The sequence below is a fragment of the Styela clava genome, chromosome 1 (genome assembly GCF_964204865.1).
Source record: "Styela clava chromosome 1, kaStyClav1.hap1.2, whole genome shotgun sequence".
Lineage (NCBI taxonomy): Eukaryota > Metazoa > Chordata > Ascidiacea > Stolidobranchia > Styelidae > Styela > Styela clava.
Window position 1 is genome coordinate 8083053 of NC_135250.1, and position 17247 is coordinate 8100299.

At 32.2% G+C, this 17247-nt stretch overlaps 2 protein-coding genes across 2 annotated transcripts in view; both read left to right on the plus strand.

Annotated features, from left to right (window-relative positions):
• Positions 1-7014, plus strand: LOC120338786 (golgin subfamily A member 2-like). Its single transcript, XM_039406738.2, has one exon. It carries the CDS (start codon positions 112-114, stop codon positions 2944-2946), a length of 2835 nt encoding a protein of 944 aa, XP_039262672.2. The 5' UTR covers positions 1-111; the 3' UTR covers positions 2947-7014.
• Positions 6948-17247, plus strand: part of LOC120338655 (uncharacterized) — a 33631-nt gene continuing 23331 nt past the window's right edge. The window contains exons 1-9 of the mRNA XM_039406569.2: positions 6948-7135; positions 7843-8006; positions 8334-8551; positions 11315-11402; positions 12524-12594; positions 13742-13875; positions 15189-15271; positions 16424-16566; positions 16977-17201. Of these exons, the coding sequence (XP_039262503.2) occupies positions 7075-7135; positions 7843-8006; positions 8334-8551; positions 11315-11402; positions 12524-12594; positions 13742-13875; positions 15189-15271; positions 16424-16566; positions 16977-17201 (1187 nt within the window). The 5' untranslated portion in view covers positions 6948-7074. The remainder of the gene's footprint in view (positions 7136-7842; positions 8007-8333; positions 8552-11314; positions 11403-12523; positions 12595-13741; positions 13876-15188; positions 15272-16423; positions 16567-16976; positions 17202-17247) is intronic.

Consider the following 17247-nt stretch of genomic DNA (forward strand, 5'->3'; position numbering starts at 1 on the left):
ATTTCTTTGTTTTTTGCATAACCCTAGAAATCACTGTTATGTGAATTTCCCAACCTATGGTGAGAGAGTGGATATAATAATGAACTTTATGTTCGTGAATATAATAACATTATGGATCGAGAAGCTAAATTAGCTGCCGCAAAAAAGAAATTGCGGCAATTTAAAAAGAAAAAGGGATTGAACAAGTCTCCGAAATCAGCAGAAAATTCAGAAACTAGTTCCACAACATCTGATCGTCCCACACCCACGTCAACACCTACTCAAAACCACGCTGATGATATTTTAGAAATTGAAAAATCTGAAAAATTCATTGACGAAAAGTTTGAATTATTGAGAAATGCTAATAGTGATAATCTGTCAGAAAGCACTGCCGCGACGACAGAAAGTATTCTCCAAGTTTCCGCAAAATTAAACGGAATTGCCGCTGAAGCAGCCATGTTTATTGATGATGCAAGTAGCAATCACAGCAGCGAAGAAAAATTTCAAATTATCGACCACCCTAAGCCAGAAGAACCTGAACAGCAAAACGTTATATCTGCGTTAGAAGTCCGAAATCAAGAACTTGCTTCCAAATTAGCGTCATTTTCTCAAGACAATGAAGTCTTGCGCGGACATTGTCAAAACTTATCAGATCAAGTGCAATTGATGCAAAAACAATTAGAAGCAAAAACGGAATCGGAAAATAGACAATTTGAAGATGAAAACGTTTTTCAAGAAAAGCTACAAGTTCAAATGCAAACGATTAGCGTTCTTGTCTCGGAAAAGCAAGATTTACATCAGGAATTACTAATGTTAAGATCGGAATTACACAACCGAAATATTCAACACGAAAAAAATGTTGAAGAAATGCAAACTATGCGAGAAAAGTTAGCTTCTTGTGTAAGAGACTTACAATCAAAAACAGACGAATATCATCACCTTGAAAGAAATAATATTCATCTTCAATCGCAGAATTCAGATTATAATCAAGAATTGATTCAAACGAAACAGATATTAGAAAACGAAAAAATGCAATCTACTGAATTAATGGGAAAATTACAAACTAAAGTCGTGGAATTTAACGAATTATATAGAACACATGTCGACTTGAAGGAACGTTTTGAAATGGCCGATGTGTTACTCCAACAAATGTCAGCGAATAATAATGCTGATGCTGCTTCTCAACTTAGGAATATACAACAAGAAAACGAAACTCTGAAAACTAGGTGTCTTGATTACCAACAAGCTTTCGAACAGATGAACGCAGAACGTGAACAACTGGATACACAATATAATGATACACGAAAAAAATGGGAGAACGATTTACAAAATTTACAGCAAAAAATATCATTGCTTGAAAATGAAAAACAAGATTTGTATCAGCAATGCATGAATTTGCATGAATCATTGAAAACGCTGAATGAAAAACAGAATGAAGAGAAAAATGAAACGCTGGATAATACGGAAAATAACATTGATAACATAAATGATGCTGTAAATGAAGAAAAACAAAAGGCTGCAACCATACAAAATAATCTCCGAGAGGAAATTACAGCGCAACAGAACACTAACCAATATCTGTCACATTTAGTACAAGAAAAAGAAACTCGTATTTACGAGCTTGAAAACGAGCTTGATCAAGTAAAATCATCTATAAACGAACATGAACAGTTGTTAGATAATGCCCGAAGCGATAAAGTAGCAATTTCTCGAGCATTGTTACAAAACAAGCAACTGAAAGAACAACTAGAAGAAATACAGGATGGTTTTGTACGAATGAGTAACGACAAAATGGATCTTGCTACCAACGTGATTTCGCTTGAACATGTAAATAAAGACTTGCAACTAAAGTATGATCAGAGTGAGGAATTACAAGAACAATTAAGACAAGAATTACAAAGGTACCAATTGGGAATGCATCGCTTGCAGGAACAAAATTCTAATTTACAATCGCATTTGAATGCTGCACAATCATCTCATCAAAATGGAGTTGCGCAACCACCTGAAAACTCACAAATTGAGGCCTTACAACATATGATAGCCCAATTGCAAAACGAAAACCAAAATTTACAAGAAAAATTAAATTCTGTTATAGTAATTAACCAAACTGAAAGTAACTCAGAAATAGAACATGCCAGTACAAATACAGATATAATCAATGATGCGTCACATGACAGAATTACAGAAAACGATTCTACCAAAATACCAGAACCAGAAAACGAGACAATGGCAACAGATGAAGATATGCATACTGAACATAACACCGTATCACATGTTCAGAATCATTTTACCTATCAAATTGAAAACAATGGTGTACAACTTGATGCAATGGCCATTCTACAAGAAAAATTTACTGCCGTAATGAAAGAGAAGGCGGATTTGTTGAATCGTTTAGAACTTATGGAACACGCAAATACTCAACTACAGAACGAATGCGACACAATTGGAGAATATATAGCATTATATCATAATCAGAGGCAGATATTGAAGCAGCGACACAAAGAAAAAGATAAGTATATTTCGAACATCATACAAGAACGCGAAGCGATGCAAGGAAAAGTCGAACAGTTACAAACACTGATCGTAGCCGTGCTTAACAATCGCCAAAATGGGGATGTTGATTTTTCTGCATCCCCACCAAGGTTAGATGAATCCTACACAACGATCGAATCTGAAAACCAACAAATTATAGATCCAAAATCATCATTGATGCAAGAGCAGCCAGATCTTGTACCGAAGTCTGATATTTCTAGGGATAACGATTTAACAACACCAACACGTAGCCCTGTACCTGGACATCTAGATAAAGTAAGAACTACATCTGAATCTTCTGATAATGCCACAACTACACAAATTTTAACTCTACTTGAGCAAATGCAAAAACCTATTGATCCTGGTGTGTTGAGCAAAACATCAATTCCTAGTGGCTTTTGTATGCATTACATAGGACCTTATACTGCTATTTAAAAAATATATATTAATAGTATTATATATTGTATTTATTTTCGTCTAGAAAATTATTAAAGTTACTGTATAGAGGTATTTATTTGGTGGGCGATCTTTTCACAGGTGAATAGTTCTTGATGAATAGTTGAGATGCTCATATCAAAATAGTTTAATATTTTAGAAATAATATTTTTGGAAATTCAAATTATAAAGTTATGTGAATATTTCCTTTTATCATCATTTGCGTGATTTTGATAAATTCGACTCAAAATCGACTGATATATCATTGATTTTGATTAGTTTCGAGTCCAAATATGGTCAAGTTCTTCAAAATACCAGTATAGGCTATGTTGGGAATTCCCAATTCTGTTTTAAACCTATTAAACACATCCATCTCAAATAGCATTCGGTGATACTACTATAAATTGAGATAATGTCTAATTATATTAAATTTCTTAATTAGCGATAGCTGTGTGTAAGAATAGGGATTAATATGCTTTTTCTTGAACTTGCATTAATTGCAATAAGAAATTTGTTTAAGCTGGTATCAAAATATCATATGTTATTGTTATAATGCTTCAGTTATTGAATAATGGATCAGTTTGAATATTTGAAATAGAATTAAATTATAGAAAAAAATTCTAGAAACTATTTTGATATGAACATCAAATAATGTATAATGGTGAGCCGACTGGTGTTACCATAATTAGTTTTATATTCTGCTGAAAGATTTGCTTCTGAATTCTGAAATTGAAAAAAAGAAAAAAAATGTTTGTAATTGATTTATAAAATATTGCAAAACGAGGTGGCCTATCGAAATATACCTGTTTTTTTTTAACAAAATTCAATATCCTAAAACACCATAAAATATCCCTTGTTTCTTATAAATTTGAAAAATTGATGTAATTAAATGCTTGATTGACAGAGTGTTTCTTCAAATATATATTTGATCCTATTCTTGATTTGATTGAGTACAATAATTTACGTCATAAAATCTGTTTGGTAAATTTTATTTAGATTTGATTCATCATCATTAATAAGAATGGTAGAAAATTCTAATCCTATGGATATATTTGTACTAATTTTCTTCTGGAGCCAACTTAGAATGGAAATAATATATTATTTCAGAATGGCTTTAGAATAGTAGCTTGTTAGGTTTTCGCCATCCCTGGTTATATCATTATGAATTTTGTGCTATGAACAAAGGCTATTTAAACTGATTTAGTTATTTATATATCAAACCAACATATAAAACAAAAGAATGTTCTCTATACCCTATTCTGAATATAATTTACAAGTGTTCTTCCGATATTATCATTGGTTGACAAATCTTATCTTGTAAATTTATCCCAATTATAATTGGTTTAACCACTTTGTATTTGGGCTGTGGGAAATATACACCCAACTCCAATCTCTGAATTTAAAAAATGACTCCTATTGTGCCTGGACGAAAATTCTGGCTCCAGGTTGAAGCAAATTTTGAATATAGTTCTGAACACTTTTCAAAACTGAATTATCGAACCTATTACCCAAGACTCCACAACTCTTCTTGGTATAGTTATCTCTGGTGCTATACTATATTATTGCTACCATTCACATCAGTGCAATTTAATGTGTATTTTTAGTTTATTCGGAATTCAAATTCGTTTGCGTAATTGAACACTGTTTCTTGATGATTTCTTTAGGTATGTTTTGTTGCGGCTCGGAATATGACAAAGCAATATTTGTGATCCATATACTCGTTAAGCTAATGAAATATGGACTGCTTTTGGAGCTATCAAATATGAAAAAAAAAAAATTAAAAAAGTAATGAGCCTTGAGAAATGTCCTTGCCATGCACCTCTGGTGGTCAGAGATAGGGTTTTAAGAAATTTGGGACACGGAATAGATGATCATCAACATGGTATCATGGTTATAAGGTTCATTGCTAAATAGCTATAGTTGTGAATAGGGCTGGGCATTTTGAATCGAATAGTAAATTATTAGAATCGGTTCATTACAATCGCCACCATCTTTTTTTTTTCTTTCCTTCAATGGTCGAGGTAAATTCTCAATTTTTTTTTATTGAAGTCATATTTTTTCAACGCAATTCTGACATATGACTCTTTTCTGTAGTGAGATATCGATGAAAACATGTTTTTAATTGTGCGTGAACGCTCAGCAATCTGCTTGAGTGATGTATTCTATGTTTTCAATAATTTATGTGTCTGAATGACCTAATACAATAAGAAAGTACATACAATTTTATATCTCCCAAGTATTCGAGATTCGATTAAAAAAAATATTCGATTCGATTCTGAAATCATCAGGTAGGTTTTTCGAAAATGCCCAGCCCTAGTTGTGAGAATCTTTAGCAATATCTATAATTTGAACTGGTCTTTTCAATGACAATCTGATATTTGCGAGTGATGCAAATTCTACTTTTTCATGCTTTTCCGTAAATTTTAGCGATTTCAATAAAATAAGATACCAGTCATGATTTGAAATTCAACATGAATTAAATTTTAGGGTTGCATCGATGAATAACTCCCAAGATGCTAGCCTATACTATTATTGAAACTGATTATTTCTTTGTGCATGATAAATGGTGCTGTTTGTTTAAAACTTTCATTTTGCTTTTCGCTTTCATTTAAAATTGTATTTCATTATAGATATATTTATATTAGAAAATATCGAAGCTTATTTCTTTAACTTACTTAATGGTGATGGCATTATTATTTGAATATTAATTTCAAAGCCACTATTTCATTTTTCAAGACGTTTTTTCCATCTGTACTCCAAACAAGGCTGAAGGCAAGCAGTTGTTCAAACATAAATGGAGGAAGACGTACCGTAAATCATCATGTTTAGAATTTCAGGCTTAATAATTGATGATGGTTACGAAACTAAAGTGCTGTCAACGTGTCAAGATTTTATCAAGATGTCCCTTTTTTTTCCACCCATGATTATAATCATCATAAGCCATGGCACTCAGCAGCATTTTTTTTTTTCAAAGGTCTTCTGTTATAAACTTATAAGTAGTGTCTAATTTGTATTCAATCCTTATGCTTCACTGAATTTTTGCTAATCCTAAGTTGGCTTCACATGTACGTCATGAAAATTTATCAAATCATACAAAAGAATTCAGGAATGCTGTTTGAGAGCATCACAAAAAGTCTGTTCTATATTTTCGTTATCATTGCAACAATGCCCTTTTTGCCACCTTGGCACAGTGTTTTTTGCCTCTTATTCTTTTAGTCTTATGCTTTCTGATTCATTCTACAGAGTTTAGTTGCTGCTGTATTAATTTTTTCTTTATGCTTATGGTGTTATGCATTATAAGAACTTGAAATAGGAAAATATAGGAATAGTAATATTGTGCAGTTTCAGGTCTCGGCAAAAGTGTTTAAGATATGTTCTATTATACTCATAATGAAATTTGACCATATATAAAAAAAATCCCAAAATTCTACTGTTTAGTGTATTTCTTAAAAAACATGATATAGGCCTACTGTATTTAAAGTGTCTATATTTCGAATGCTTTTGAGTATATGAAAGGGTGCATCCATATATGGTGTAGAAACAGGCATCACCTGCCATTTACCGGTACCTGTAGATTTGTATCGTCTGGACTTCCTTGCTGGGAAGATACATTTCTGTTTCTGCAGGGATGTCCAAAATGAATTGAAGGTTCAAATTTATACAAAATTCTAGATTTTATCAAGCATAACTTATATCTGGAAATTTGTCTAATTTTTTTGAGCATGTAATACTCAAGATAAATTATATTGATATTCTAGAAATAGACAGTCAATCAGAACCAAGTTTATGTCAACTTTTTTTTTGTACTGTTTTCCGTAAATTTACATAGATTTGACCGAAAACAATTTTATTTGTTTATTAACATGACGTTATTCAAGATTTCTTCAATATTCACATTTTAAAACATTTCAAAATCCATTTAGTAAAGTGATTTGTTTAGTTTGGTGGCCTTTACCTAGTTTTTCCGTTCTAGTATCTAACCAAATATGGATGCACTCTGATAACGTATCAAAATTGAATTTCTGCGAAAATGGTATCACTGAATTGCATTTATTTTCTCTATATTAGTGTTGCAATTAGAAATAGGAGTGTGATAGTTCTATCTACTTTTATTACAATGAAAACCTGATGGCTGATATTGAAAGTGTTGCAAATTGGTATTCAAAACAAGTTGTCAATTGGTTTAAAGGTAAGTAATTGTTATAATTGTGGACTGTAGAGAGAATTCTATGAATTTGGAGTTAATGCCTTTTATTTAAAGAACAACTCTGGATTTCCAGTGAATAATAAGTTTGATTTCAGTTCCCGTTTCCAGATCACTACTCTGAAATTTTTGACGACAAAAATTTTAGTACATGTGGGGGAAAAAGGGGGGGTTTCAAAATTGGGTTTGGACTCGTAAAAATAGCTTACTTTTTTAGTGGGTAACGATTTTTCTGTTGCGCATGCCGATACCAGCATTCAAAATGTGGGATTGCGACCCTGAAACCCTCCAGGCTGTGCCACTGCATGCATGTCTACTTCGGTACTCCTGTAGTGTGTGTAACAGGTTAGGGTCGGGCCATAATTTTTTTCCGATTTTTCCTATTTTAGTTTATTACGAGTTCGGGGAGTGTCTGTGTTTGCCAAGTGAATATAGTTTAATGTTTATATACTTTACACAACTTGAGGTAAAGTAGGCGAACAAAATTAGTTACCTCCATTTTGGTACACACACTTCTGGAGCGCTTCTACTTGTCTGTTAAGAATGTCAACTTATTAATGCTTTTTAGTTACCTCAGAAATTTTAACTTTAATTACTATCGTTACGAGGTTAAAATAATTTTATTACTATCAATTGCTTTATTTTTTCATGTCTGACAACATTTCAATGTTTATTTAACCTTTTTTTAATAGGTCTGGATGAAGATCTTCAGTGTTACGTTCCGAATCTGGAAGAAGCAGCAATCACAGGAGCACAGTTACTTGCACTCCACTATGAAGACTTGAATAATCTTGGAATTATACCAATCGGACATCAGGAGTTGGTGCTAGAGGCAACAGAACTACTGAAACAATTGGTATGCTGTTCTGTAAATATGATTTATTGGGAATTTTGGCTATCTATCTATTAGGCAGAAGTTTTAAAAGTGCATGAAATATGATCGATTCTAAACTGGATTCTGGATCACGAATTCTCGTAAATAAACAAACAAGTAGACTACTTTATACTGTTCATCTCTAGAATGTGTTTAAAATAACTCTTGAACTTTGGAAATATATACAAAACTTTCTTTGTATTCTCGGAAGAAGCTTTATGATAATTTTTTATTATTCAAAACTTACATCTTCATAAATATAACTTCAATATCATAATTCCTCATTCTTTTTTTTAACCTAAATTTCAGCACTTCGACATTGACACTGAAAATCTACAATCTCGTGCTCTGGATTTAAATTGTAAATGCCGCGCTCTTCGATCAAGCATTACCTCTCGTAGACGGAATCTCGGTGGACATGACAGTGATATTCCCGAAGCACTTCGTAGAGGACCAAACGTTCAACTGCTGCGATCGGCTTGTGATGTGCTAGATAGTTCGAAGCTTATGGTCATGTGGTTGGACAGGTTAGATATATTTATTCAATTCAGGATTAATTCTTAGGGGTTTGGGTTTATGTTAGGGTTTGGCCATAATCTTATTCAGATTTTCCTTATTTCAGTTTTATTACAAGTTCGGGGACTGCCTGTGTTAGCCAAGTGAATATAACCCCTGCACATATGTTTCAGTCGCTTTACACAAATTGATGTAAAATTGGCGAACAAAATTAGTTACCCCCATACTGGTACACACGTCTGGAGTGCCCAGTATTGTGCAAATAACACATTTCAATGACCATGGATGGCCATAATGAATTGAATGTCAGAAACTATTCAAAATTGGTTATATTCATTATATTGGGTTCATAATTTTTGTAATAATTTAAAATTTTTTCATTCGAAAATGTCCCATTCTAAGCGTTTGATATCTCATTGTCAGACAAAAAATAGTGTTCATTCAACTTTTAATAATGTATAAAAAAAAGATTTATTTCAACTATTGTATATACTTATTTAAACATGATAGTTGAGATAGAATATACAAACCTTTCATTACTATGAATTTGAGGTGATTTATGACAATTTCTCCGTTGAATATTAACCAATGTAGAATATATTTGATAATTCAAAATCCTAAAATATTATTGAATTCCATTTTGGCTATTTCCAGTGGGCCAGGTGTGTTTACAATTCATTGACCAAATCTGAACCCTTTCTCCAATTTTTTTGATCAACTACATTTCTAGATATCATGTTCATTTTTAAATAAACACTTTTCATATATGGCACATGCTTATCTGAAACCGAAATTGATTTTTTCAAGTCCGGGTTCCTAGACTGCGGATTTGTTGAATTAGTTAATGATTCCCAGATATCTGTTCAGTACATTGACTTACGGTATGTAAATATGTTATGGCGAAGAAATATCACAAAGGAGGTTAATGATTTGGTGTATCGTAATAATGTGATATCTAACTAACTGAACCCAAATCTTTTCTGTTTTGTGGCACCATACATCAAGTTTATAAATTTGCCTTAATTAATTAACTGGGCGCTCCAGAAGTATGTGTACCAATATGGAGGTAACTAATTTTGTTTGCCTATTTTACATCAAGTTGTGTAAAAGTACTGAAACCAATAGAAACCCTAAACTCATAATAGAACTAAAATAAGGAAAATAGGAATAAAATTATGGCCTAACCTTAATCTGGTACACATATTACGAGAGTACCATTAACTGCTTTTTTCTGGATTGAAGAAAAGGGTCTTTCTTAGTTTCTATTCTGACATTTCAAATTAACTATAAACTTAATCCTGGATTATTGACCTAATTAAATTGATGTACTAGGAATAAATATAAGCCGAGTTTTTCAATAATTCAAATCAAACAAAAATTATCAATGATATATGTTTAAGTCATATTTTATGCATTCAATCATAAAGGCTGCCATCTATACAATAATAAATTAGCTACCTATTTCATTATGAGATATAGTGGTTAGAGATGGCTGAAACCAAATAATCGATAATCTTGTGTGTACCAATATGGAGGTAACTAATTTTGTTTGCCCATTTTACATCAAGTTGTGTAAAAGGACTGAAACCAATAGGCAGGGAGTATATTCACTAGCTAACACAGACAGTCCCCGAACTCGTAATAAAACTAAAATAAGGAAAATCGGAATAAACTTATGCCTAAACCCTAACCTAGTACACACAATTCTTTCTAAAATCAACTATAATATATTGAATAACTTTCGATTGTATTTAGATATTCAATTATTTCGGGACATTCCTGATAGAATTTAGAAATGTATAATATTGAATTAATGATAGCTGAAAAAGCTCTGTTTAGTATCATTTTCAGTAAAATTTGAGAGTAATTTTAATATTTGTCAAATTTTGTTTTTTGTCTCCTAAATAAATGCTTTATTACAATGTATCACTTGTTATATTCCTATGGGAATCATTGTGATGCGCCTGTTGTTTGCTACACTTGGCCCCTGTATTCTCAAGAGACCCAATTTTACTTTTCATTCTTCAGTCTGCCTGACAGAACTAATCGTTTTCAAATTCCATTTTCCATATCTAGATATGTTTTCTATGTTTGCCTTGTTATTATCAAGTCAGTTCATATTATGCTTTTTTTGAAAAGAAATTTTATCAAAGCAAGTTCACTCAAAAATAAATAGGATTGATCTCTCATTGAAGTTATAGATGACCACTATAGGGTACTCCTGTAGTATGTGTTCCAGGTTAGGGTTAGGCCATAATTTTATTCCGATTTCCCTTATTTTAGTTCTATTACGAGTTCGGGAACTGTCTGTGTTAACCAAGTAAATTTCCCCCATTGCCCATAGGTTCCTTTATACAATTTGATGTGAAGTAGGCGACCAAAATTAGTTACCTCCATATTGGTACACATACTTCTGGAGTGCCCACTAGAGTGCCAAGAGCTGCTGAGACCATAAATAAATATAGTGTAGAAAAGCGCGTTAGTAAATACAAATTGACGCTTAAAGTAGTTTGTGTCAATACATCTAGAAAACATTTACGAGGTAGTGAATTTCACATAACTGAACTTTTTGTAAAAAAAACTTTGGGCATAATTTTTTTTTCGGCGGTACTCTGGTAGGTATAGGTTTGGTAAATATAATCACAGTGAACATGTGAGAGTTTGTAGTCATCCGTGTTTGACTCCTGCTCTCCTATTTGCTGGGTTGAATATGAAATCCAATCCTATTGTAAGTAACTTGCATTGTTATTAATAATAATTAATATTCACTCTAGGCCTCCTTTCTTCAGTCAACCTGACATGAGAAGAGTGCGAGCTAACATAGTTAAACTGAGTTATGAATTGAGCACAACAGTACAGCAGGTTTGTATCATTTTCTATATGAATATATGGTTGCCAGAAAATTATTTAGTGGGTTATTATTCCAGTGGTTTAAAGCAGTGATACTTATTAAACTTTCATGTACCATTGCCTATTTTTTATAAGTCAATTAAACAAGTAGACTATTATATAGTACACTGTGTTTTTCTAATGAGTTGGATGAGCTTGGTTGAATCTGGAATTTTCTTAATATACGGAGACAAGATTCTCGCTTTTCCAAAATGCGCTATTGACCCCTTTTGCCCCCACTGTATATTTTTCACCCCAGAGGGGGGATATGGCCTTGTTGAAGGTGTGAAAACATTTAAAATTGCATTGCAAAATTTCTAATATCATAAATATAATTTTGTTTTTCAATTATTGTTTATAATTATGACCCAACCAGACAAATAGGCCAATCAGGGAGAGCCAAATTCAATGGTTGTATTATCTCTAATGTAGGCATGCCATCCACTTCGTTTAATTTTGAGTGAATTTCCATCCAAATTTTTCATTTAAATTTTTTTTTTGATTTTCTATACAATAACACTATTTGCTCATTGGAGCTGTACCATCTGTCGCTATAATAATTCTTATGTTTGATTCTGAAAATTGTAAGGACTAAAAGAGAAACACCCAGTTCAAAAATAAATCTTTTATTCATATATATTAAACTGTAGGCGATCTATAATGCAGACAGTATATAGACTTACTTTGGGTTTTGCTAGAAAACGATTTTATACTGATACTACTTTAACTATATTTTAATATCATATCTGATGTCTTTTAATAAGGTGAATGTTTATAAATGTGGTAGTTATCCCAAAACTATTTATCATGCTTAATCCAAATCAAAAACATTTTTGATTATATACTGCTCCGTCTCCGGTAATCGCTTTTGTCTGTCAGACCGCATAAATACTTATTATGTGACACGTTGGTCACTTAATAAATGTTTTGTCGACAAAACATGCAATTAAAATTCTTGACTACGTAATTAGCAGTTGGCAAAATTTTTCGAATTTTTCTGATTGCGGTATGTCAAGTCTGTATTTCTTATCTTAATATTATTACAGATTTTTAAATTAAATTATTCTTTAAATGCTATTTTATTCTTTTTTTAGAGCGTGTTTGCTTGTGTTATTGAAGATGCAGCATTATCAATATGCGGTGAAATGGAAGGATGTGTGAATCAGTAAGTTAAAGTTGTCTTCATTTATCGGTTATTTATTTTAAAAGCTTTATCAACTTTGGGAACTTTCTTGCCATCTTTTATATGGCAGTTGTATGTGAATGGGGTTCCAATAGTGATGTCCATATCATAATAGTTTTGTATTTTGAAATTTTTTCTCTGCAATGAATTTTAAATATATTGTTTTGTAGCAAAATCTTCGCTATAAGCCATCCCCAAAACATTTAAAAAAAAATTATCTAAATTTTTTAAAAATAATATTTTGAATATTATTTTCACTTTCAAAATTGCTTGATGAAGGATATTCTACAAAGTGGATTTAAAAAACGATTTGGAAAAGAAATCATGCTCTTGCACATAAAATAATTTTTCCCTATTTTCCGCCTACATGATCATTTTAAAAATATAGAACTAATAGTAGAAAAATATTAGTGGGTCATGTCAGTTTTCCTCTGATAGGCCATTTTATTTGATAGTTTTTATAAATATCTTCAATACTGTAAATTTAAGAATAAAACATTTTTGAATACTTTCAGTTCTGAATTTTATGCTATTCTTTTTTATTTTGATATGCAACAGCTAGCAACATGTAAGTAGTATGTATCAGTGATGAAACTTCCGTTATGCATATCAATTTCGTTATTCATTTATCAACATAACTATGACTCACATTTTTTGGTTCATGTTTATATATTTGATTATTTTGGATGTTTTCGGGTTTCACATCAAATTTTTCATTTTTCGATTTTTTTTTCACATTTTATTTCAGTTACTGAATGTAACTATGCTCCATTGTGAGGCTGAATCATATCAATGTCAAATTTTAATTTGGGAAATTTCACATTTTTTTGCTGTTCTCATATACAGCCTTCTAATTTTATGACACTCTTAATAAATGTTGGAAACTTTTGTATCAATTACACTACCTCTTGATTTATAATCTTTATAAACATAATTTTTAGAAATTCCTGAAAATGTCGGATGTATATACCGATAATTGAATTGTATTTTATATAGGCAACTGCAAATTTAGAAATATAAAATTCTACATTTTTTGAGTATATACTCGTATCAAATATTGTTTCTAGTTTTCAAATTGTAATTAGAATTCAAAAACATCATTTTCTTTAATTTTCCTTTTCATCTTTAGATTGATTGTCTCGAGCGATCCTATGACAATACAACCATCTTCATTAGAAACGGCTCATCTCGTAAACAGAGATTCTTCTGCGGGATTGGGATTGTTTATTAAAGCAACTTTCGAGGGATATCATGTTATAACAGGTATGCAAATTTAGGAGTTTTACGGTTTGGACAACCTGAGTGATTGGTTCTGTTACTATACTAATAGCCTTCAATTTCTGAAATAGGCAATTTTTAAGAATCTCACAGTAAAAGTCAAAATTTTTCTGTAATTTTTTTTATTTTCGATTGGAATTTCTGTCTTATGTCAAATTTTACAAATATCATTCTGTTATGCGTGTATATGAATGTGACGAGAAATTTTTTCTAAATCGATCCTTTAGGATGTTTTATTCATTTTAATGCTAAATTTAACAATATCAAACTTTTGTTTCTTTAAAAACATTAATTTTTTTGAAAATAGTAACGGTATGAAAATTGGAAACTACTCCTTCAAACTTGTAGAATTAAAATTGAATTTTTTGAATTTTTTTTCTGTGGTGAGATCCCATCTACACTTACACAGTATGAATTGGAAAATAAAAACATCCAAATATCTGACCTATTTTGTCTCTAAGATCGGAAGTCTTTCCGCTTGGTTAATCCTCTTACTATGTAGCGACAGACGAGACAGGCGGCTAATATAATCAGGTGTTTAACAATTGACTATTTACGTCCAAAAAACCCACCGATTGGTAATTTGATTCCTCGCTGTTGTCATTTTAAAGCTAACGACCCAGAACTAAAGTCTATCACGATGCAGTTCGTTTTCCAAAACGAATAAGTCTTGATGGATAGTTGATAATTTAAACACTTACTTGGAATGATTGTTTGGTATTCGAAACTTTGCTCATAGTTGAGTAGGTACTTCTGTTTTATTGTTAAAGGCCAATATCTATTTATTTAATGGTTCAAATATATTTTTCACAATTTTTTCGCAAATTAGATGTGGCAATCACACCTTCGCAAATTTTTTTCTGTAACGTATAATTTTACCCAATTCATACTTCTTGAAATGAATAATTAAAGGGGGTTGTAATTGAAAAACTTTGCTCTAATCAACCATATGGATGCTTTAACAACAAGTTTTTAATTTTTTTTTCTATGTCAATTAATCCAATTATTTGTGTAATATTTGAATTGTAATTGAAATCTGTTTTGTTCAAATTCTATAATAAAGTTTTTATCTTTATAAATATAAATATATTGAATATGTATAGGTATCTTTCTGTTTCGCTACCAACTTTGCATTACAAAGGCAGATCAAAACTAATATAATATATGCTTTCAAAATCTGTATAACAAAAATTTCTTACTTCATTACAATTGATAACATTTTTCCAGAATTAATTGAAATAGTATTGTACAATGTTATATTTATCCTCGAATCTCAACCATGATTGTTTTCATTTTAGGAACAAAAGAAGGTTCAATAAGTTCTAAAATTCGAAGAATTGGTCTTGGTGATGAAGTTGTTGCTGTCAGTGGACAAACTGTGGTAAGTTATGGGATAAGACCACGTTTTATGATTAATTATATGATTATCCAAAGCAAAGATTTTGTGCACTCAATCAGTAAACGCCATAATGTAATTCAAGTTTTTTTATGAAGTGGCCTACTTGAACTGATTTCATAAGTTGTTATTTTGCATGAGATATGGGGCATGAATGTTCAATATAATATAAAGGGTAAGAAATTTGGAATGGATTTTCAGGCTGATAAGATGGTATAGTCATACTCTAAACCAGGGGTTCTCAACCTTTTTTCTTTCAAGTACCCCCCCGAGTCACGAAGCAAGCAACGCGAACCCCCGTAATCAGGCATCGAACAAAGTTGTGATAAAATGAATAACAATTTGTTGCAACAACATTTTATTGACCATATGGAACTAAATCTCCGCGTTGATAATATTGCCCTTGTCGCCTGCCTAACTAATGAATTCTTAAAATTGTTCCATATTTAATAAGCAAAATCACTTTCTCCAATGCTCGTTGCACGCTGTCTTAGAGATTTCAGTTTGCCTGCTAGTCGTGAATTCCACATTGTTGCGTCACAATCACAATAACGCAAGATCCGTCAAAATCTACGTTTCAATTGACATGCTTTTTCCTCTGTTAGCAATAAAGGATATTAAAAACAACAACACACAAAAACTCGACTGCCTTCCAAGTACCCCTGGAAATCGTCTCGTGAACCCCTGGGGGGTCCGGGCATTCCTGACTCCTGGGTCCCTAGCAGTCCAGGTATAGCATGGGAATGGTTAACGTTTTGATCCAGATGATGGAGGAAACTATACTTACCCAGAGGTTGCTTGACCCAGGATTTCCTAAACTGGGGTCCGCAGTACCATGGGGGTCCCATTATCCTTTGTCGTTAATAGATCCGCTGGGGTCCGCTGCCCAAAAAGTTTGAGAAACTCTGACTTGACCCACCCTGCGTCAATAAGGTCTCCGGCACTGCTCTCGCACATTATAAGTAGTATCCCCTTTAGTATTTGAACCAGCGAACCCACACGGGGATTATTAGGTGGTACGCGGACCATGGTGATTAACCTATTCTGAGAATCATAAACCTAGCTTTACGAAGATATTTTTGAGTAAATATGATTAAAAGCATTAAAACTGTTTTTTTTTGAAATTTTCAAATGCAGGTTGGATGGCAATTATCAAAGTTAGTAGCTGCCTTGAAAGAATCACCAAACGACATCAGTATAACTTTGAAGAAACGTCCACATTTTGCAGCAACAAATTCTGCAGTAACTCCAACTCAACGTAGACAACACAACATCGACAGGTTTGCTTTTGAAGTTGTTAATTGGGAATGTATACTAAATAATGGTATAGTTTAACTACAAATCTAAATTGTTGATCCACAACATGTGCATTTACATGTGCAGATGGTAATATTCACATTTTTAAATTGCTTGATTGAGTGAGAAGTGAGAAATCTCACTTTGGTAAGATGAAACTTCATAGAATAAAACTGGTTTATCAATACTACAAATGTAAGAAATTGCCAGAAGGCTCCAGCTCCAGTTCTTAATTCTGAGGTTTTGGGTATTTCACCCCAGATTTTTCTATTTTTGCTTAATAAGCATTCAAACAATTGGCAAACATTTTCCTAGGAAGGTCGCATAGGTCATTACTGATGCACTGTGGTTAGACCTTGTCATATATTTGATCATTGCTCATATGTATTCACAGAAGCCTCACTGTCGCGCCACCCGTGTCACCCATTCGTAAAGTTGCGGACTCAAGAAAAAACAGTGTTGAAGATACAATAAACAGTTCAATGGATTCAGCTTTCAATCTCAGCATCACTGAAAACCTGAAATCACCAAAGAAACAGGAGGGAAAGAAGAAGAAAAAGCTGAAAAAACAGAAAGCGAAATCATCTAGTAATATTTTGGCCAGTACAGGAAATAAAAAGTGAGTCTGTTGGTTTGTGACTTGTGAGTGAGTGTGTGTATGTGTC